A 23,774-nucleotide genomic window follows, 5' to 3' on the forward strand; every position below is an offset into this window, starting at 1 on the left:
AAATTTTATGCCACAAAAGAAGGGGACTGGCTTTAATCGTGTCCTCGACATAGGAAAGCCCCAATTCTCTATGACTAAAAAAAATAGATAATGATTTTGGCCTGGCAAGCAGATACCGTATAAAGTTATTTTCAACCAATTGTATCTGCTTGGTATTTGTAAAACCCCAGATTCCGGCGCCGTATGTACCAGTAGAGACACACCTAGCCTTGTAAATTTGTGTAAGTTCTTTGACCGGGCGGCCACCAAGTTTCCTTGAAAAGTTTTTTAGCGCTCCGGTGGCTCTACTGAATGCCAGGTTTCTAGCATGGACCGCCTTAGCCCAATTTCCCTTATTGTCAAAATTTACTCCCAAGTAACAGAAAGTGGCAGTGTTATGTATCTTTTTCTGATTTAAAAAGATTAATTTGGGGGATTTTCTAGAAGGGCCACATCTCATGGAGTAAGTCTTCGATACATTGATTGTTAACTCACGAGTATTCTGTAATTGGAAAATTCCACCACCGCCCTCTGCATGCCAATGGAAGTCCGCAATAGTATAGCGGCATCATCCGCATATAAGAGGATTGGTATGGTAGTCCCTCCCACTAGTGGATAGTCAAACTGAAACTTCCTCATGTGCTCCACCACTGTGTTTATATATAATATAAAAAGGAAGGGTGCAAGGATGCACCCTTGCCTCACACCTCTATTAATGTGAAACCTTCCTGAGCATTGGCCGTCTCTGCCATACCTGACTCTTGCCCCTGCGTTTCTATATAGCTCCTTAATAAATGCAATGATCTTATTATCTATGCCTAAGCTCTTCAGCGTGTCCCAAAGCTTTATATGGTCCACACAGTCGAAGGCAGAGGTCAAGTCTACAAATGTTATGTGTAGACTTTCATGCTTTGCCTCTGTATATTTAGCGACCAGCAGAGCCAGATTTAAACTCTGCTCTATTGTGCCTTTCCCTTGGCGGAAGCCATATTGAAGAGGGGTTATGATGTTGTTTTCTTCCGACCAATCTTGGAGCCTATTTAAGTTGATCCTGGCTGCTACCTTCATCAATGCGTCCAGAAGTGAAATTAGACCGTAGCAGGCAGGATAATTTCTATTGTCTCTGTTTTGGAAGAAAGGTGCATTAACTGCCTTCCAGAAGGCGATGTTGTCATTTTTCTGACAAGCTAGGTGTAAATTTTCCCATAGATCCCGCTTTAATTCCTTCCTCCTTGTGTCTAGGGCAGTTCTATAAAGCTTACGTGCCTCTCTGACATGAACCACAGATCTTGGAGCTTCATGCAAAGCTGCTATTAAGTGTGTGCGCTGTAGAACATTCCTTACTGAACCAACCCTTTTTTTTACTGAGATGTTTTTTAAGTGGTTTCAGTAAAAGGTTTTTTATCTCCTTAGTAATTTCAATAAAGGAGTCTAAGGTTACTTGTGGTTGTTCAAAGTCCCTCAGGCAGATTGACATATGGTCCGAAGCTCTGGACAATAAGTTTATCAGGAATTTTTCGGGGTCCACCTTTTCCCACTTAAGGGAATACCCATTTATTTTCCCCAAAGTTATGGGTATCGGGTACTCTTTTTTTTTACTTGTGGCCGCTCCCTTAACTTGCAAATCCATAGAAATCGGATAATGATCCCCAAAAGCGAGTTTTAATGTTTCCCAGGATAGGGCTAAACCTCGATATCGATGCGATAAAAGTGAGAAGTCAATTACCGAGTTTACACCCCTTCCTGTAAAAGTTGGCTCAAAGACTTTCCTTGTTGAACAGATTTCGTTCATAAAGCCCAGGTCTAGCTCATAGATCACTTCGTTGAGTTTATTCCCTATACCACCGTGAATAAAATGGGTCGAGTCACCAATGTCTTTTCCCTTCAGTTGGCAAATGCCCCGGTCATTACTAGTACAGATGATGCAATTAAAACCCCCTATCCAAAGGAGTGCCATATCTCCAGTCCCTACCTTTTCTAGTACCCCTATACACTTCCTTAACCTGGAGAACATATTATCCCATAAACTACAATGGGCATTGTTATAAAAATTGATTGAATGAATGAATAAAATATTTAATAAAGCGCGCGATGGCCAAGCGGCTTCCTGGCGCTGGGGACCTGATCAGAAACTCGGCAGAGGGGACCCAGGAAAGATTTAAGAGGGAAATGCCTGAAGGAAGAGGAAGGTTTTAAGGGCTTTGCGAAAGTGGGAGTAGATGGGAATGGAGCGAATAGAGAGAGGAAGGCTATTCCAAAACTGGGGGGCAAGGACTGAGAATCGGGTTCCCCCGGTTCTGGATTTGCGGAAACGAGGGGTGTGAAGAAGAGAGAGAGAGGAAGAACGGAGGGTGCGGACAGGGGCATGGGAAGAGACAAGAGAGTTGATGAACAGGGGTGCGGAGCGAGAGTGAGCCAAGAATGCTAGACAGGCCAGTTTGAAAAAGGATCTGAGACGAACAGGGAGCCAGTGAAGTGATTTAAGAGCCGGGGTGATATGAGAGGATTTGGGGAGGGAGAGAATGAGACGAGCGGCTTGGTTTTGAATGGCCTGTAGGCGGCGAGATTCGTAAGCAGGTATGCCCACATACAAGCCATTCCCGTAGTCAAGGCGAGAGATGACGAGGGCCATGACTATGGATTTGAGAGCATCAGAGGAGAAGAAGCGGGAGATTTTCCGGATTAAACGGAGAGAAAGAAAGCAGGAGGACACAACCGAGCTGATCTGACTGTGCATGGATAAGTCATGACTGACTTTGATGCCAAGAGTGCGGACAGAAGAAGAGGGAACAGGGGGGGGGACCAAAAGAGAGGGGCCAATGTGCGGGAGTCCAGGGGTTAGAAGAGCCACCGGTGAGAACAAGTTCGGTTTTATCTGGATTGAGCTTCAGTTGGTTAGCGCACATCCAGTCAGAAATGAAAACTAAAGTGGAACAGAACTTGGGAAGAGAGTCAGGGGAGGAAGAAAGATCGAAGACGAGCTGAAGGTCATCTGCGTAGTTATACACAGAGACCCCCAGCTCAAGAAGAGAAGTGATGAGGGGGTGAATATAGAGATTGAAGAGGAGAGGGGAGAGAGAAGAGCCTTGGGGAACTCCACAAGTGACAGGACGGGGAGGAGCGGAAAAACCGGAGAGATGAACTGCCTGGGACCTATCCTGAAGGAAGGACGCCAGCCAGGAAAAGGCCACGCCCCGAATGCCCGCTGCGCTGACACGGTCGAGAAGGATGGCATGGTCGACCGTGTCAAACGCAGCGGACAAATCGAGAAGGACCAGAGCCTGGGGGAGATTGGAGTCAGCCTTCCCCTTAAGCTCATCCAAGACTGCGAGGACCACCATCTCCGTGGAGTGGCCCGGGCGAAATCCTGCCTGATGGGATGCAAGGAGGCTGTTCTCCTCAATGTAAGAGGAGAGGCAAGAAGTGACATGAGCCTCGAGGATCTTGCCCAGGTAGGGAAGGAGAGAGATGGGACGGAAATTGGAGGGAAGAGAGGGATCTAAACCAGTTTTCTTTAAAATCGGAAGGACTATGGCAGATTTGAAAGAGGAGGGGACAGATCCAAGAGCCAGAGAGGAGTTAAGGAGGGCAAGAGGAGGTCCAGAGCAAGTGGTGAAGAGGGTTTTAAGGATGCGTGCTGGCGCGCAGTCCAAGGGGGAACCGGACTTGATTTTGATCAGTAGATTTAGAAATAGTTCAGTAGAAAGAGGAGGGAAAGAGGAGAAAGAGAAGGGAGGATAGATGGGAAGACAGGTGGGGCGGGGTTGTGGCAGTGTGGGAATGTTAGCTTTGATCTTAACGATCTTATCAATAAAAAAATCGTTAAGTGAAGAACAGAGGGACTGTGAGGGAACCGGACTGGGGGTGGAGCGATCAGAGGTGGCAAGATTGTAGACCAGAGAGAAGATTTCACGGGATTTGTTATTCGCGAGAGCTACTCTCTCAGAGAAATAGGCGGTTTTTGCCGCCAGGATCGCATTTTTATATTCAGCAAGGAGTGATTTGTATTTGGCGCGCAACAAGGGGCAATAGTTCCGTCTCCAGTGGCGTTCCGACCGCCTTAGGTCGAGTTTAAGAGTTTTAAGTTCTGGAGAGAACCATTTGTGCGCGTCATGAGGACGCATCGCCTTGATCTTTTTAAGCGGAGCGACAAGGTCGCAGGAGGAGGAAAGCCATGTGCCAATGGCATTGACCTGAGAATCAAGAGAAAGATTGGTGAGGGTAGGGACAGATGAAGCCAAAGTGAGCGAGAGAGAGTCAAGGTCCGTTCGATTCCAATTGCGGGCTGAGATGTTCTTAGGGAGGGGAGGCTTGTCAACCACTCCCAGGAGGATGGCAAAAGAGATGGAAAAATGATCCGACCAGACGCAAGGGGAAACAAGAGGGGGTGAAACAATAGGGCGAGAGGACCAGATTTGGTCCAAGATGTGACCCTGGACATGAGTGGGAACTGAGATATGAGAAGTGAAATTTAGGCATTGGAGAGTGCCTGAGAAATCTTTCGAGGGAAGGTCTTCCCTGGGGTCGCCCGGCCAATAATTAAAGTCGCCGAGCAATAGGACGGAAGAATTATTGACCACAAGGGTGGCCATAAGGTCCTGAATGGAGGCTACAAAAGAGGGCATAGATTGAGGAGGACGGTACACAAGGACAACAGTGAGGGGGACAGGTAGATTGAGAGAGCGGGCCACTAGGTAGTCCACATTAGAAATAGGGGGGTAATTAAGAAGTTGGAATTTAAGGGTTGACCGAATGATCATCGCCACCCCTCCCCCCACCTTGCCGTCCGGACGATCAGCCCGGAGGGCATAATAGGAGTCGGGAAGAATGGCTAAGAGGTCGGGAAGGGAGTCAGCGGTGAACCAAGTTTCGGTCAAAAAAAGGAAATCTGGGGAGTCGGAGGTAAGAAGATTAAAGAGAGCCGTCTGATGTTTGGCCGCTGAGCGGGTGTTAAGCAGTATGGCAGAAGCAGCGGCAGCGGCAGAGGCAGAGAGGGAGGAGGAAAAGGAGGCAGAGGGGGGATCAGTAGCTAGGGGGGAAGTGCTATTGGGGCTAGAAAGAAGCGGAGTCAAGTGAGGGGAAGGAGGGACGAGAATACCAAGTGTGTCAAGGTGGCGCAAGAGTGGGGGTGAAAGTGGGGAAACAGCATTGAAAGCTAGGAGTTGTGCGGAGGTATAAGCTAAAGAAAGGGCAGGGGGTGTGGCCCCTGGTCCCGGCCTGTCGCGGACGGGCGCAGACGGGCTTAACTTAGGCGCAACTTCGGCGCGCCTTCGTCGCGCCCGCTGCGCGCGTCCGCTACGCGGCCGGGACTGGGTAACCATTAAGTAGCGACACATGGGGGAAAGAGTCCGGGGGTGTGGCAAGGGGGGAGGGGCCAAAGAACTGCAGCGCCGAGCCCAGACCCGCCCAAGATGGTGGAGCCGCCCGTCCCACTCCAAGAGTCAGCAGGGAGGGGGCGATCAGCGGTGGCGGTCTGGGTCAGCGAGCAGGACAGGAGCAGCCAGGAAGAGCAGAAGCGCTGGCTCCGTAGCGCCAAACAGCGAAGCAGGTAGGCGGGCTAAGAACTAGTAGACTAGTGTCCAAGTAATTTTAAAAGCAGCGTTGCTCCCGGAGTCGCCTCGGGAGTTCTGGTGAGATGCAGGATAGGCGCGCTAGCAGCTGACCGCCTGAAGTACTTGACGAGGGGGGAGGGGCCAAAGAACTGCAGCGCCGAGCCCAGACCCGCCCAAGATGGTGGAGCCGCCCGTCCCACTCCAAGAGTCAGCAGGGAGGGGGCGATCAGCGGTGGCGGTCTGGGTCAGCGAGCAGGACAGGAGCAGCCAGGAAGAGCAGAAGCGCTGGCTCCGTAGCGCCAAACAGCGAAGCAGGTAGGCGGGCTAAGAACTAGTAGACTAGTGTCCAAGTAATTTTAAAAGCAGCGTTGCTCCCAGAGTCGCCTCGGGAGTTCTGGTGAGATGCAGGATAGGCGCGCTAGCAGCTGACCGCCTGAAGTACTTGACGAGGGGGGAGGGGCCAAAGAACTGCAGCGCCGAGCCCAGACCCGCCCAAGATGGTGGAGCCGCCCGTCCCACTCCAAGAGTCAGCAGGGAGGGGGCGATCAGCGGTGGCGGTCTGGGTCAGCGAGCAGGACAGGAGCAGCCAGGAAGAGCAGAAGCGCTGGCTCCGTAGCGCCAAACAGCGAAGCAGGTAGGCGGGCTAAGAACTAGTAGACTAGTGTCCAAGTAATTTTAAAAGCAGCGTTGATTATGGCAAGTTTGTTCACTCCTGGCCAGCTTACCAGTAGGACTTGAAAGAAATCATCTGAAATATTTCTAATGACTTTGATACCAGCGGTATTAGAAATATAGGTGCATAATCCACCTTTATTTCTACCTCTGGTGCTTGGCTTCCCAGGGGTGTTAAACGTTTTGTATCCTAATAAATGAATTTCATTAGTCAGCCATATTTCCTGTATGCACAGGATACTATATTTCTGAATGACTTTTAGCCATTCAGGGTTATTCACGTTGGTTTTCAATCCTGCCAGGGTCCATGATAATACGAATTGGCTAACCTGGATGTTCATATGAGCTTGTACTCAATATATACACATCATTTGAGCTTGTACTCAATACAGACAGAGCATTGGAGCTTGTACTCAATACAAACACAGCTTGCACTCTAGTACTGAAAACAGACACAGCATTAGAGCTTGTGTTCAATGCAGACATGGCATTAGAGCTTTTACTCAACACAGGCACAGCATTTAAGCTAGTCCTCAATGCAGACACAGTGCTCGAGTTTGTACTCAATACAGACACAACATTTGAACTTGTACTCAAAACAGACACAGTATTAGAGCTTGATTCAATACAGACACACTATTCAAGCTTGTACTCAATACCAGCACAGCATTGGAGCTTGCACTCAATACAGACACAGCATTAGAGCGTGTACTCAATGCAGGCACAGGATCGGAGCTTGTACTCAATACAGACGGAGCAATGGAGCTTGTACTCAATACCGACACAGCATTAGAGCTTGCACTCTAGTACTGAAAACTGACACAGCATTAGAGCTTGTGCTCAATGGAGACATGGCATTAGAGCTTATACTCAACAGAGGCACAGCATTAGAGCTTGTAATCAATACAGGCACAGCATTGGAGCATGTACTCAATACACACACAGCATTAGAGCGTGTACTCAATACAGGCACAGCATTGGAGCTTGTACTCAATACAGACACAGTATTAGAGCGTGTACTCAATACAGGCACAGCATTGGAGCTTGTACTCAATACAGGCACAGCATTGGAGCGTGTACTCAATGAAGGCACAGCATTGGAGCTTGTACTCAATACAGACACAGCATTACAGCTTGCACTCAAGTACTGAATACAGACACAGCGTTTGAGCTTGTGTTAAATTCAGATTCAGCATTGGAGCTTGTAATCAGTACAGATACAGCATAGGAGCTTGTACTCAATACAGACGCAGCATTAGACTTCGGACTCAACACAGAAACTGTATTATTGCTTGTACTCAGTAGAAACAAAGCACTGGAGATTGTACTCACTTTGATCCGTCCGCCATGTTTGTCCTGAGGATTCAGATGACGCGCTATAGAAGGAAAGGAAGAGGTGAAAAGTTACAGAAGCAGGGGGTGATTGCAGAAAAACAGGCATTTTGAAGATGGAAATGTTATGAGACGTGAAGACCTCACATATTGAAATGATGAGCTCTTTGTTGGAACTGGCAGGTTCTGGTTGGCTGAGGCAAGGCAGAACCTACCACTCCCACCAGGGGCGGGTGAGTACTCTCACCCTATAACCTGCGCTCCCTCTTGGGTAGCCTGTCACTGAGCAGCCAGGCTTATCACAGAGCAGATGTGTAAAGTATTGGCACAGAACTCACTCACGATAACTACACTGAGCGCCACAAAATGGACTGCACACGCGGTGTATGTAAATAAAGTTTGCATTCAACACACACATTAATTAACACAACATTAACATCATGTAGTTCTGGGCATAAATCACATTTGGAAATATCACTAGCAGTACTAGGCCCAACCGTGTTAAGTTGACATCAGTAATATGCACACTTGGGAAAGATCCTACTTTACCCCCACAGCACCCTTATGCAGTGCAACACGTTGTCAAACCTCGGCCTACCCCAGCAATTAATATAATTCAATAGCACACAGCTATATGGTGCGCCCCAGGTTACAACGATATCAGAAATATGTACATACAACAAATTATAACACTTTTAAATAGCCCTGAAAGCCAAGGCCGCACTGGTAAAACCCAATGTCAAACGCAATATTCTTTTGGCAAGGAAACAACGTGTATGGCAGGTCCGCAAGAAGCGCACTCGCACACACACCCACACAGAACCATAGTGTGGGGCACTGTTATCCGGTAGGTCAGTTGGTAATGCACTTGCAGACCCTGTGGCTCAAGCCCTCCTCCACCCTTCAGCTAACCCTGACTACCCTTCACCCACGGGCTAGACATAAAGAAAACCTTCCCTCTGATACTAGGCCAATCGCAGCCGGAGTCACACTTAGTCAGGGTCATGGGGAAAAATGTGGGGGTAGGTAACAGCCTAATTAGGCAGCAGCCAACAAATGGAGGTTTAGCCAATCAAATTAAAGTTCAATCAAAGGATTCCACACTGTGCCTTCAGGCATCACCCCATTTTCTGAGGAGCTCGGGGGAGTCACGCAGTCTTGTGACTCGCTTCTGATCACTCTCAGAAGTGTTCTTTAGCCCCGTCAATTACTCTCACCACCCAGGCCCAATCCGGGCAATGCTACCTGGCAACACAAAGTCGTCGGGCCAGGTGAAGAGAGGGCAGTTGGTCTGTCACACTGAGGACACAAAAAGGAGCAATGGAAGAATGGGGATGAAGCAGGGGAGCCCCTCGGAAGAAGGAATGTTAACAACTACAGGGGACAGCCGTAGTCCCAGTAGAGACCTGGGTAATTGTAGAAACATACGACAATATCTCAACGGAATCAGTGAGGGAATATGATTTTGAGGAGTAAATTAATTACATACATGCGTTAAATAATTGCATATAAAGTCTCAGGAACACAATTGAATGCAATTATATATTCAGCAAAGGCATACAAATTGGATTTCACAAATCAAAATGCAGCCTCAACCATGAATTACATTTTGTACTAAGTGAAAAGGTGAACACTTTGTGCTTGTAAAGAAATATTAAAAAGGCACAAGTGAAGTAAGTGGAAAGAATATAGAATGCTACAGTGTATTGGACAAGAATTCAATACAAAGTTATGCATGAATCAATACATTTATGGAGGAGTTTTCAAAAATAATGTCATAATTCATAGTCCAAATTCAGCTTGTGCAAGTCAACGGCGTTTCGACCTTCATGACTGGAGGTCATCATCAGGACATAAACAACACAACGTTGGGTGATAGCTGCATGAAGGGTTTCGTAGGTACATCGGGGGATTCTGACAAGGCTTGAGAATCCACACGCCGGGACAACAGTTAACGGCTACCGTCCACAAGGGTACCGTTGTCAGTGGTGAAAGGATTCTGCTGGGGTCCAACCCATTGGGTGTGCAGAAAGAGGGGCTCCCCCTGGAAAGAAGGGAGTGAGAATGCTCAGTTCAGGGATCCTAACAAGGTACCTAGGGCCTCATTTATGAAAAGTGACGCATTGCTGCGTGAAAACAGCGATGCGTCACTTTTCACTGCGCACTCCTTACGACATTCCTGATGCGTCATATTTAATGTATGACGCATCATGTCGCAAGGATTTACAGATACGTCAGTATTTCTGACGTATCTGTAAGCGCAAAAGTGACGCATTGCTGGAGTGTGTCACAAAAGTGACGCAACTCCAGCAATGCGTCCTTTCACATGGGGAAAGCCCCATGTGAAAGGGCTTGCGTCAGTCTTACGCCTGCTGGGAGGCAGGCGCAAGATTTTGACGCAACAGCGTCCGAAAAGTGACGCCGTGAAATCTCATAGATTTCACTGCGTCACTATTATGCGAGGGAACGCCCCCTCTGCATACATTATACCTGACGCAGGTATAATGTGGCACAGGGGTTTAAAAAGTGACGCATCTACCTAGATGCGTCACTTTATAAATATGGCACAACGAGGCGCATTTTTTACACCGCTGGTGCGTCACAAAAAGTGACGCACCGGCGGCGCAAAACTGACGCAAGGCCTTCATAAATAAGGCCCCTGGGGTCCAGGCAATGAATACAGATGGATAACAGGTCTCCTGCTCACGAGGCTCAACAGCCTGTAGGCTGAAAATGGGACCACATTCCCAATCTTCAGGCAAGGTACAGATTCCGGGGTGAAGGCAATCTACCCCAGAGCATGACTGAAGTATCTGTCGACGAGTCCGACTGCATCAGGCACGGGACGCTGTCACTCTGAATTATGACATGATTTTAAAAACTCCTCCAGAAATAAATGTATTGATTCATGCATAACTTTATTTTGAATTCTTGTCCAATACACTGTAGCATTCTCTATTTTTTCCACATGCTTCACTTGCGCCGTTTTACCTCTTTGGTGCCCATGACGGCTCCGGGCAGTCATGAGTCACGGTAGGCGTGTGCTCATGATGGCCAGGAGCCGTCCGAACGTTGCAGGTCCTCCCCTACGGTGTTAATTTCCCGCCTGTGCGGGCGAATTAATCAGTGGGTGGAGTTCAGATGGCTCCCAGCCGTCATGAGGACACGCCCACCGTGATTTATGACGGCCGGAAGCCGTCATGAGCATTGCAGCGCCACGTCCACCCCCTAGCCCCCCCCACCACGGCAGAATTCACGCCTCGGCGAAGGGGTTATTATTTTTCACAAGCACAAAGTGTTCACCTTATCATTTTGTTCACAACTTTAAAGGATGCTTGATGCTGCATTTTGATTTGTGAAGTCCAATTTGTATGCCTTTGCTGACAATATATTTGCATTCAATCATGTTCCTGGGACTATTTGTCATTATTTAATGCATGTATTGTAATTAATTTACTGCTCATGCCACTCCATGCATCATGCGCTACGTAACGTTTGCAGTTGGGATGTTTTTTTTTTGTGAAGTAACAAGGGCCCCCTGGTGAGGATAAAGATCCTGGGTCAGGGAAAAACGTACAATTTGAAGGTATCAACCCAGGCTGTCTTGTAAGCAAAACACTAGCTATGTCAAAACATTATAATATACCAAAAAACAGTCATTGACTATAACACAACGATGAACTTGATATCAAAAATAATTTGTTTTAATTAAAAAAGATTCGTTTCACAAACGAGTTTTGTATACATGATGAATTAATGCAATAAAACAGATATTCTTTATAAATAAAACATATGAGTTAAAACCAAAAGGGAAAACATTGATGTTTATCCTATCTAATATTGTTGAGGCTGTAGTCTGTCAGTCAACGCGTTTCGATGAAAGAATGATTTCCCTACACTAATGCTATGTACAAAAAAGATGTGTTTTTGTCATAATCTTAAATGAACACGAATAATTGAATCGAGAGTCTTTTGTATGATATTAATAATCAGTATATGTATAAGAACTATAACACTTTTGTAAATGTGAATAAGAACTAAAACGGTTCTGTTCTCTCTAGAAAAATGTGGCTGCAAATAAATTCAATCAGTGACACTTATAAAGCGCGCTACACACCCGTAGGGTCTCAAGGCGCTGGGGGGGGGTGCCGCTACTGCTCGAACAGCCAGGTCTTCAGCTTCTTCCTGAAGGAGAGGTGGTCTTGGGCCAGGCGCAGGTCGGTCGGGAGGGAGTTCCAGGTCTTGGCGGCCAGGTAGGAGAAGGACCTTCCTCCTGTAGTCGCTCTTCGGATGCGGGGGACGGCGGCGAGGGCGTGGTTGGCTGATTGGAGGTGGCTTTTGGGAGCGTAGAAGTTGACTCGGCTGTTGAGGTAACTCGGGCCTTGGTCGTGTAGGGCTTTGTGTGCGTGGGTGAGGAGGCGGAAGGTGATTCTTTTGTTGACGGGGAGCCAGTGAAGGTCTCTCAGATGTCCGGAGATGTGGCTGGTTCGTGGGATGTCGAGGATGAGTCTGGCTGAGGCGCTCTGGATCCGCTGGAGTCTCTTCTGGAGCTTGGCGGTGGTACCGGCGTAGAGGGCGTTGCCGTAGTCCAGTCGGCTGGTGACGAGGGCCTGGGTGACGGTCTTCCTGGTCTCGGTGGGGATCCACCAGAAGATCTTCCGTAGCATGCGTAGGATGTTGAAGCACGCCGAGGAGACGTTGTTGACTTGCCTGGTCATGGAGAGGGAGGAGTCCAGGATGAAGCCCAGGTTGCGTGCATGGTCTGTCGGTTTGGGTGCGGTGCCCAGGGCGGGAGGCCACCAGGAGTCGTCCCAGGCGGAGGGTGAGGAGCCCAGGATGAGGACCTCCGTCTTGTCCGAGTTCAGTTTCAGGCGGCTGGTCGTCATCCACTCGGCTACCTCTTTCATCCCTTCGTGCAGGTTGGCTCTGGCGGCGGCGGGGTCGTTGGTCAGGGAGAGGATCAGTTGGGTGTCGTCGGCGTAGGAGATTATGCTGAGGTTGTGTTTGCGTACGATGGCCGCGAGGGGGCTCATGTAGACGTTGAAGAGGGTGGGGCTCAGAGATGATCCTTGGGGGACGCCGCAGATGACTTCGGAGGCCTCTGACTTGTATGGTGGTAGGCGGAATCTCTGTGTTCTTCCGTCGAGGAAGGAGATGATCCATTCCAGCGCCTTGTCCTGGATTCCGATGTTGCTGAGGCGCCGTACTAGGGTGCGGTGGCAGACCGTGTCGAATGCCGCAGAGAGGTCTAGGAGGATGAGGGCCGCTGTTTCTCCATTGTCCATCAGGGCTCGGATGTCGTCGGTGGCGGCGATGAGGGCGGTCTCGGTGCTGTGATTGGCTCGGAAGCCGGACTGTGAGGGGTCGAGGGATCCGTTCGTCTCGAGGAAGGCGGCCATCTGCTTGTTGACGGTCTTCTCGATGACTTTGGCTGGAAACGGGAGGAGCGAGATGGGGCGGTAATTCTTGAGGTCGGTGGGGTCCGCTGTTGGTTTCTTGAGTAGAGCGCTGAGTTCGGCGTGTTTCCAGCTCTCAGGGAAGATGGTGGTGTCGAAGGATGTGTTGATGATGTCTCGCAGGTGGGGTGCGATGACAGCGTCGGCCTTGTTGAAGACGTGGTGAGGGCAGGGGTCGGTCGGTGATCCGGAGTGGATGGAGTTCATCGTGCGGATGGTGTCTTCGGTGCTGATCGGGGTCCAGGCGTGGAGGGTGGTGGTGGGGGGTGGTTGTTCGGTCATGGTGTGCGTTGGTTGGTTGTTGAAGCTGTTGTGTATGTCCGCGATCTTGTTGTGGAAGTATGAAGCGAGGGAGTTGCAGAGGTCTTGCGATGGGGTGATGTCGTTGTTTCCTGCGCTGGGGTTGGAAAGCTCTTTCACGATGTTGAAGAGTTCCTTGCAGTTGTGTGCGTTGTTGTCCAACCGGTCCTTGAATGCTGTTTTCTTGGCGGCGCGGATCAGCTGGTGGTGTTTCCGGGTGGCAAGTTTGAAGGAGGTCCTGTTGTCCGGTGTCGGTTCCCTTCTCCAGACTTTCTCGAGGGCTCGGCAGTTCTTCTTGGAGCTCTTGAGTTCGTCGGTGAACCATGGGGCCTTCTTGCTGCCGGGTCTGCTAGGCGGGGTCCTCAGTGGGGCGAGTTCGTCCGCGCAGTTGCTGATCCACTTCGTGAGGTTGTCGGCGGCCTGGCTGGGGTTCGCTGAGCTGGCAGGAGGGTGCTGGCTCAGGGAGGTGGCGAGCTGGTCTGCTGTAATCTTGTTCCAGCTTCTGCGGGCGGCCTGTTGCTGGTGTTGGTGGGTCGTCGTTCTCTTGAAGGTGAAGTGGACGCAGCTGTGGTCCGTCCATTGAAGCTCTGTGGCGTGGCTGCAGTCGATGTCTGTGCTGGAAGAGAAGACTGCGTCGAGTGTGTGTCCGGCGAGGTGGGTGGGGGTGGACACCAGTTGCTTGAGTCCCAGGTTGGCGAGGTTGTCGAGCAGGGTGCTGGTGTTGCGGTCGTTGTTGTTCTCCAGATGGAAGTTGAGGTCTCCCAGGAGGATGTAGTCGGTGGAGGGGAGGGCATGCGGGCTGATGAAGTCGGCGATGTCCTCGCTGAATTGTGTGCGTGGTCCAGGGGGTCGGTAGATCAGGGTGCCTCTGAGGGTGGTGTTCGGGTTGGTGTGGATCTGGAAATGCAGGTGTTCGGCGCTGGTTAGGGTGTTGTCGGTGCTGGTCGTGAGACGGATGGTGTTCCTGTGGATGATGGCGATGCCTCCTCCCATCTGGTTGGCGTTTCGGTCCCTCCGGACGATCTTGTAGCCCTCTGGGATAGCGATGGCGATGTCGGGAGCTGAAGAGGCGTTCATCCAGGTCTCCGTGAGGAAGGCAACGTCAGAGGCTGTGGCGTCTAGAAGGTTCCAGAGTTCGATGGCGTGTCTGTGGACGGAGCGGGTGTTGAGCAGGATGCACTTGAGGTGGGTGCTGCTGGTGTTCGACTTGGCGGGTGCTGGTGCGGGGCTGGTCCGGATGCAGGTGAACTTGCAGGCGTGGCAGCTGAAAGGTCCGTGGGTACGTCGTGGAGTGGCTTGATGGCATTCTGGGAGTCGGCCGGTGTTGAGAGCGGTGAGGGTGGCGGCGGAGTACGTCAGGCGGGTCGGTCGGGGTCTTCGGGGGCCAGGGGTCCTGGCGCTGGGCGCGGTCCAGTCGCGGACGGGCGCAGACGGGCTTACCTTTGGCGCGCCTTCGGCGCACAATCGGCGCGCCCACTGCGCGTGACCGCTGCGCGTTCGCACGGTCGCCATATAAGGCGAAGTGCGCGGGTGGGCGGGGTTTGTCCTGATGAAGACACCACGACGTGTCGAAACGCATTGACTGACAGACTACAGCCTCAACAATATTGGATAGGATAAACATCAATGTTTTCCCTTTTGGTTTTAACTCATATGTTTTATTTATAAAGAATATCTGTTTTATTGCATTAATTCATCATGTATACAAAACTCGTTTGTGAAACTAATCTTTTTTAATTAAAACAAATTATTTTTGATATCAAGTTCATCGTTGTGTTATAGCCTATGACTGTTTTTTGGTATATTATAATGTTTTGACATAGCTAGTGTTTTGCTTACAAGACAGCCTGTGTTGATACCTTCAAATTGCAGTTGGGATGGTTACATGAAGGTAAATCAGCATATGAGGATATTGGATCAGTGGGAAGTCGATGGAGTGGGTCCAACTGGTCGACGGACCCACCAATGAGGTTGGTCCTCTCCCCGGCCACTGTTGACTCCTAATGCAGAGTCAGCATTAAGTACTGATATTGGCACGGCATGCATGCCAAGGCACACATAGCGTTAGTTGGTCTACTTCTGGGTGCTGTTTGCATGGGCACTGGCGGGATCCCCTGAAGGCACGGTGTGGGAGGGAACTCCGGGGACTCCATCCATCCTTGGAGGGACCGCAGTGGCCACGGCCTTGGAAAGAAACCCCACATAGACTCATCCACCGTCCCAGGATATTATTACCTGGTAGATCAAACACCATCATCTGAGAAACATAGAGGTGACAGCCAACTATATAACCTAACGTGTATTTGTAAGGCGCACATTCACCCAGAAGGACATCTTGGCTCTGAAAAACAGATGTTAATTGCTACCCGACCTAATGATACTCATTTTATCGACCTCAGAAGGATAAAAGGCTGAGAGGCTCCACCGGGATTTGAACCTGTGATCATGAAGTTAAACACAGGTTTCTACGTTGGACGCATTAGTCCACTAATCCACTAGACAACAACACCCACATTCCCTATTTCTTAAAATACAGATCTACCTGGGCTTCAGCCTTACCTCTGCCTATCCGTACTGTTCCCATGAGTGTGCTGAAGGTTGCTTAGCATTTGTTTCTTGTATTTCCTCAAACACTGTTGTTGCTAAAGCTCTGCAAGAGCTCTGTGAGGACAACTTTGTGAGAACATCTGTTCTAATGTTACTCCTAAGCCTACACCACCTCGTGGCCTCTAATCCTAGGAGGACACTTATGCTGAGATGTCCAGGCTTGCCCCAGGTACTCAGAAGACGTGGGGAGTGAGTGCGTCCCCCAGGACCAGACAGCGGGGCTGTATGATGCCGTGGGCACTACGCGCCCGATTCACAGAACTAACTTAAGCCACAATCCTAAACTTACTACCATTTTGGTATTCACAGAAGGCACTTACTCATTTCGGTATTCACAGAAGTTAGGAGTCCTAACTTTAGCACTCCTAAATGCCCTCTGTGAATACAGAAAGTCTTAAAGTTAGGATTTTTTCTCAGTTTAGGAGTAGTAAAGACATAAACAAATACATAATAATCACATGTATAATAAAATACATATACACAATATATACAACATTTACAAAGACCCTAATTATAACTAGAACTGATGTACACTACTTATTCCGAGTAATACACTCTGAGGTGGTCCTCCATGCGCCTGAGGTCTCACACCTCTTTTTGCATTTGCTTCTAGGCGCCACTGCTCTGTAGCCAAATTGAAAATAATTGGACTCCTGCTATATTTGTATTAGTATTCATTTCTGTAGACACATGTTTTGCAGCCTTTAGTCTATTTATGAAGTATATATTTGTGCACGTTGCTGTTCTGTTGTCCAGGGAGCCTCGCACCTGACCCCCTGCTCTCCACTGACCTGAGAGGGGTCACCAGCCCACCTGCCCCCCCTGCCTGTCGCGCTCTTTGCTGCCTCCATCTCTGGAAGTGAACAGCCGCGCCTGGAAGCCCCTCTAAGCCGCTTTGCTGGAGTTGCCGCCGCCCTGATCTGCGGGCGCTAATCTCCAATTAGAGCAGATTAGACAACCCTTGGCCGGGGTCGCCCTGCTCTGCCAGGCGCGTGCCCGCTAAATGCAATTATTACCTCCGAGGAGACGGGTTTAGTATCCCAGAAGAAAGGAAAACGTGCAAACGGATTAAGTAAGAATAAGAATACATTTGCATCATTATCGCATTAATTTGAAAATAGTTAAGATAAAGAAAATTACTTTAAAAATAATAAACTTATTTCACGAATTAATTAGAATAAGTGTGTGTGTGGGGTGGGGGCTCGGACTTCCCTCTATTCGGAGTTTCGACCGGAACTCCCCCCCCCCCCTTGAAATACGAGTCCAGTCCCCTCTTAAAATTCAGTAAACGCACCGTAAGCTTTATATAACGTCGTTATTTACTATCTTAAATCCCTTTCTTAGCTGCATAGCGCCAGGAGGCTCCACTAGAGCAATAAGGCACTTTATAAATCGCCCTCAATTAATAAAATAGTGTCGAGCTCCAAACTCCGCTCGAGATGCCGGGTCTGGTGGCTGCGTAGATTAACGTGCTCTTTACAAATAAACATTTTAAAATATGTTTTCTGGTGAAACTGACTCTGACCTGAACGTTGACTCAAAATCTGTAATTAATATGGAAGCTGTAAACACTATGGGCTCCATTACGATGGCGGGCGGACTTTGTCCGTCCGCCACCGTAATGGAATGCGGCACCGCCCGCGAGGGGTGCGGCGGTCCCACACCTGGAACTAGGATGCCACAGTCAGGGCCGGACTGGGAACCACAACCGGCCTTGGCAAAGTGCTCAATCCCCCCTCCTGGGGGGAGGGTAGGTGGTTGGAGGTGCCGCCGAGCTCTTTGCCGGGGCAGGGTTTTCGGCCGATTTTGGTACAGGGCCGATATTGCAGCTAAGCTGCAAAAACGGCCCTGTCACAAAACGGCCCCCAGGGGCCCAAAACTGGCCCCCACCCGTGCGGCGCACCAGGGGATTGCCCGGTGCCCGCTATGCCCAGTCCGTCCCTGGCCACCGTGGCAGTGGCAAACACTAATCCCAGCATTGTGGTGGGCAGTGCTCACAGCACCGCCCGCCATAATGCTGGGCATGCACGTCGTGCATTTGCATGCACAACGTGACAGACACCGCGCGGTGCCTGCCACCATGTGCATGCAAATGCAGGGGGTACCATAGGTACCCCCATGTGCTCCCCCACCCCCCCAACATCCTGAGGGCCCGCCACGGGCCCCCTAAGGCAAAGACCACATGCCAATAATAGTCAATGATTGTGATAGAACAGGACCTTGAAACAATTTGACGCTGACCGTGAGGGAGCACAGGTCAGAAACACTAACTAGGTTTGTCCTGAACATGCTACCATCTGACTTTAGTCCATTAGATCCCAATATGCTTCTAAAGACCCCTCCGGACCTCAGGGTAAGGCACTTAGAGACTCACAGAGGGGCAGTTGGAGGTCACAGCAGGGTCAGTTCATGTCCAGTTTCGACTACTTAGCTGAGCAGTTGCAGGAAAAGTCCTTTTGTGGATTGTTATGTCCCGGTAACTTTAACAGGAGTTCAGACATATGACTCATGCAGTTCAATTCTTTGTCCTGAGTACAAGAAGGAGAGTAGGTCCGGTCTCCAGGACTCTTCTAAGGTCACAGACTGCAGGGCAGACTTTCTTCTGGTCTTCTCGGGTGCAGAGAATGTCCTAAAGTGGGTGCCTGGAGGTCCCACATGTATGCCTGGCATGAGCTAGTGCGTGGGAATGACTCCTGGGGATGCTCTAACAAATGAAGTAAAGGTTCCCAGGGCTAACCCTACCCACGTTGGACATTTTCAAGATGGCGGATGTATTCCGTCACATTAAACTTGGGCTCTGAGGGCTGGGTGTGTGTGTGGAGAGACTCCTATGGTGAACTTAAATTCCTCCCACATCTAAAACCAAACTCTGGTTTGAGGCAGTCCTGGTAGTCACAAGAAACCCAGAGACAGAAACCTGGTAGAACAAAAGCTAGCCTTTCACAAGCCAGACCGTGAATATACAACAGCTGTTTGGTATCCTGTCCTCCCCCCGTTGAAGTGTTATATAAAAACCTCCAGCAGACCTGTAACTGTAATGTCAAACAGTGGCCTGCTGTGATTGGAGCCGGACTGACTTGCTGGACAGGAGATGAGGTGGGCCTAGGTAATAACTGCATCTGCCTGTGACAGGGAAGGCATATTGTGAAATTAATCACATCATAGGCCCAGCCCCTAGGCCATCTTGCCAAAGAAAGGGTAACACCACCCTGCAACCTAATCCCTTTGTCCACTGTCTGGGAGCAATACACACCCCCCCCAGGGGAGCCTTTCGGAGTCAGGTGCCACTGGACACTGGCAGTAAAGCCTTTTAGTCATAGGTAGAAAAATGACAACTTTCTAAAAGTGTCATTTACAAAATAGTAATATACCATCTGACTTTACCATTAAGATGGATTTAAATGACTATTTAAATGAGTCTTTGAAATATTTCTCTAGTTGCTCCCAAACTGACTTTAGCCCTTATTAAATGTAGTAAAGTAAACTAGCATTAGTCAATGGGAGGCCAGCCTTGCCACAGTGATAAAGATATTTGAGATTTTTCACTGCCAGGACATCTAAAACATTAAATATAAAGGTTCTACTTTTTAAATACTATGCACTCTTCCCTAAGGCCCGCAAAGAAATACCTTTGGGTGAGTTACATGTATTAAAAGGAAGGGTTTGGCCTGGCATCAGGTAACCAGCATACAAATACAAGGTTTATGGTATGGAGGTTTGTAAAGCGAGACAGATGCCCGGCGGAGTTGTGGCACAAGAGGGAAGGGACTCGCAGACCTCAGGGGCTCGGATGGGACTGTAGAAAGAGTTGTTTTTGGGACCACACATAATGAGATATGGATTTTAAGGAGGATGTGAGTGAATTCCTAAGCTTGACAGCCAGAAAGAGAGGGCATGGCCATCCATGCGAGACCACTTGAGAGAGGGCACTGCTGGAAGTCTGGCCGAGGAGGAACAGGGGGAGTGGGGTCTGATAGGGCTGACATGTTTTCCTCAGCTTGAGAGGGCCTGAGCTATGGAGAGCTCTGTGAACCAGACAGAGGGCTTTGAACTGACAGCGAGGTATGATGTTCAACCAGTGTGGAGTCTTAAGACGAGGAAAGATCGCTGGAGAAGAGGCGAGAGTGAGACGAACAGCGGCATTCTGGGTGATCTGGAGACACTGGGGGATATTTACTAAGATTTAGCACCGTGTTTACATCACAAAAGTGACGCAAATTAATGCAAAATCTTGTTTTACACATTTACTTCCAGCACAAAACTAGTTTTGCTTTGGGAAATCATTTAAAAGAAGCGCTAAGCAACGCATAGCGCTGCTTTGCTTTACTCAGCACCAAGGGGGCGTTCCATGGGTGGTGCATGGGGGTTCCCATGCAATCACCAATGGTTTCTGACGCAAACCCTATTCACTAAAAAAAAGTAAACAGGGCTTTGCATGCAGAAATAGTGCCCACTTCAACCAGGCGCAATCACAGAGAAATGCATTTATTTCCCCTCTCTTTTCCGTCTTTGCATGTGTGCTGCACTGTACAGACAAATATAACGTGGGAAACGTTTGAAAGTTAGTCTGCGCATAGTATTTTGTACTGGAAGGGTATCCTTCCAGTACATAACACATGCTAGACTCACGCAGACACCCTTTCACTATGGTGCAAAGGAGTTTCTGCGCCAGCGCTTGGGAGAGGCGAGGAGAATGCCATATTTATGTAAATATGGCGCTCGCTTGTTCTGTCTTTCTCACGCAGTGCAGCACAGCGCAACATTTGCAGGTGCTGCACTGCGCTCCATGATAGTTTCCTAAATCTGGACTTCTGTGAGAGACGTTTGGAGAGACTCAGGGAGAGACCGTTGGCGTAATCACGATGAGTAAATTAATTTTGGAAAAGGTGATGGACAGAGTTTCTGAATGATGCAGAATACTCCTACCCAGTCAAGAGATCAGGGCTTGATCCATCACCGTTTTTTAGCTCACTGCACCATCCCAGCTTCAGAACCTGGCTATATGCAAATTAGTCTGTTCCTGTCCCAGTGCATGATGGGAACAGGGCAAACCAAACTACCAAGCCAATTCTTATACTGGGTAATCACGGTGAGTGTCATCAATGGCTTTAGGGTCCATCCATGGAAGAAGCGGGCCTTCTCAAGCTCTGCCCCAAAAATGTAGAGTTCACATTTCCCCTCCCTCCCGGACCACACCCTCAGGTCAGCTGTCGAAAGAAACTGGAAGACATTCCTGTGATTGAAATGTTCCCAGACACTGGTCGGCTTCGCTTCCGGGTGAAGCCTCAGTTGTATACATGCTGCCGGAAGTTGTCTGAACTGTGGCTGTGACTCTCTGGCACGTACATACACCCTCCCAGTCTACAGACATATTGTAGCTTGTGACTCTTCCGGCCCCTGTTCACCGGAGTCTCTCCTTCGTTTGATTGTTCATTTGATGTATCTCTTCCCTTTTATTCATATGTTTTTCCTGTATGTAAATGTGGCTACTGGTGTGGCAATAGTACTTTCCATACCGGTGATAACATGCAGTGTAAATGTGGCTACTGGCGTGGCAAGGGTACTTTCCATCCCTGTTAACATGCAGGGTAAATGTGGCTACTGGTGTAGCAATGGTACTTTCCATCCCTGTTAACATGCAGGGTAAATGTGGCTACTGGTGTGGCAATGGTACTTTCGATCCCTGTTAACATACAGGGTAAATGTGGCTACTGGTGTGGCAATGGTACTTTCCATACTGGCGGTAACATTCAGGGTAAATATGGCTACTGGTGTAGCAATGGTACTTTCCATCCCTGTTAACATGCAGGGTAAATGTGGCTACTGGTGTAGCAATGGTACTTTCCATCCCTGTTAACATGCAGGGTAAATGTGGCTACTGGTGTAGCAATGGTACTTTCCATCCCTGTTAACATGCAGGGTAAATGTGGCTACTGGTGTGGCAATGGTACTTTCGATCCCTGTTAACATACAGGGTAAATGTGGCTACTGGTGTGGCAATGGTACTTTCCATACTGGCGGTAACATTCAGGGTAAATATGGCTACTGGTGTGGCAATGGTACTTTTCATCCCTGTTAACATACAGGGTAAATGTGGCGACTGGTGTGGCAATAGTACTTTCCATACCGGCGGTAACATGCAGTGTAAATGTGGCTACTGGCGTGGCAATGGTACTTTTCATCCCTGTTAACATACAGGGTAAATGTGGCTACTGGTGTGGCAATGGTACTTTCCATACCGGCGGTAACATGCAGTGTAAATGTGGCTACTGGCGTGGCAATGGTACTTTTCATCCCTGTTAACATACAGGGTAAATGTGGCTACTGGTGTGGCAATAGTACTTTCCATACCGGCGGTAACATGCAGTGTAAATGTGGCTACTGGCGTGGCAATGGTACTTTTCATCCCTGTTAACATACAGGGTAAATGTGGCTACTGGTGTGGCAATGGTACTTTCCATACCGGCGGTAACATGCAGTGTAAATGTGGCTACTGGCGTGGCAATGGTACTTTTCATCCCTGTTAACATACAGGGTAAATGTGGCTACTGGTGTGGCAATAGTACTTTCCATACCGGCGGTAACATGCAGTGTAAATGTGGCTACTGGCGTGGCAATGGTACTTTTCATCCCTGTTAACATACAGGGTAAATGTGGCTACTGGTGTGGCAATAGTACTTTCCATACCGGCGGTAACATGCAGTGTAAATGTGGCTACTGGTGTGGCAATGGTACTTTCCATCCCTGTTAACGTGCAGGGTAAATGTGGCTACTGGTGTGGCAATGGTACTTTCGATCCCTGTTAACATACAGGGTAAATGTGGCTACTGGTGTGGCAATGGTACTTTCCATACTGGCGGTAACATTCAGGGTAAATATGGCTACTGGTGTGGCAATGGTACTTTTCATCCCTGTTAACATACAGGGTATATGTGGCTACTGGTGTGGCAATGGTACTTTCCATACTGGCGGTAACATTCAGGGTAAATGTGGCTACTGGTGTGGCAATGGTACTTTCCATACTGGCGGTAACATTCAGGGTAAATATGGCTACTGGCGTGGCAATGGTACTTTTCATCCCTGTTAACATACAGGGTAAATGTGGCTACTGGCGTGGCAATGGTAATTTCCATCCCTGTTAACATGCAGGGTAAATGTGGCTACTGGTGTGGCAATGGTACTTTCCATACCGGCGGTAACATGCAGTGTAAATGTGGCTACTGGCGTGGCAAGGGTACTTTCCATCCCTGTTAACGTGCAGGGTAAATGTGGCTACTGGCGTGGCAATGGTACTTTCCATCCCTGTTAACGTGCAGGGTAAATGTGGCTACTGGCGTGGCAATGGTACTTTCCATCCCTGTTAACGTGAAGGGTAAATGTGGCTACTGGTGTGGAAATGGTACTTTCCATCCCTGTTAACGTGAAGGGTAAATGTGGCTACTGGTGTGGCAACGGTACTTTCAAACGCAGCGGTTACATGCAGCGTATGGCATATTTGAACAGCAACATAATATAAATTACTCAACTCTGAAATATTTCAGCGACACTATATGCTGAAGTATCCTGGTAAATTATGGATTAAAGCTGTATGTCATTGCATCGATGTTTTTTTCTCTGGCAGAGAAGCTATGAAGGACAAAAACAATGCTGGGCATGTGTTCCCTGCACATTATTCCAAAGGAGTGTGTTTGTTTTTCTCATGTACTAACATTCCCTTAAGACTTTTTTCCAGGGGCATGAGCTGGGCTGTCTCCATCCGGTGGCCCAGGTCTTGCCTGCTTTGCACCCAGCCTTTTGTGCTGGACACCCAATCATTTATAAACACTTTTACGGTTTGTGGCTAATTCTCTTGCTTTCGGTTTGCAACTGACCAATT

At 48.9% G+C, this 23,774-nt stretch overlaps 1 protein-coding gene across 1 annotated transcript in view; it reads right to left on the reverse strand.

Moving 5' to 3' along the window:
• Positions 1-23,774, reverse strand: part of LOC147718370 (arrestin-C-like) — a 134,249-nt gene that overhangs the window by 106,790 nt on the left and 3,685 nt on the right. Inside the window, exon 2 of the mRNA XM_086967190.1 lies at positions 7,536-7,579. Within this exon, the coding sequence (XP_086823316.1) occupies positions 7,536-7,552 (17 nt within the window). The 5' untranslated portion in view covers positions 7,553-7,579. The remainder of the gene's footprint in view (positions 1-7,535; positions 7,580-23,774) is intronic.

Source organism: Lissotriton vulgaris, chromosome 4_1 (genome assembly GCF_964263255.1).
Source record: "Lissotriton vulgaris chromosome 4_1, aLisVul1.2, whole genome shotgun sequence".
Classification (NCBI taxonomy): domain Eukaryota; kingdom Metazoa; phylum Chordata; class Amphibia; order Caudata; family Salamandridae; genus Lissotriton; species Lissotriton vulgaris.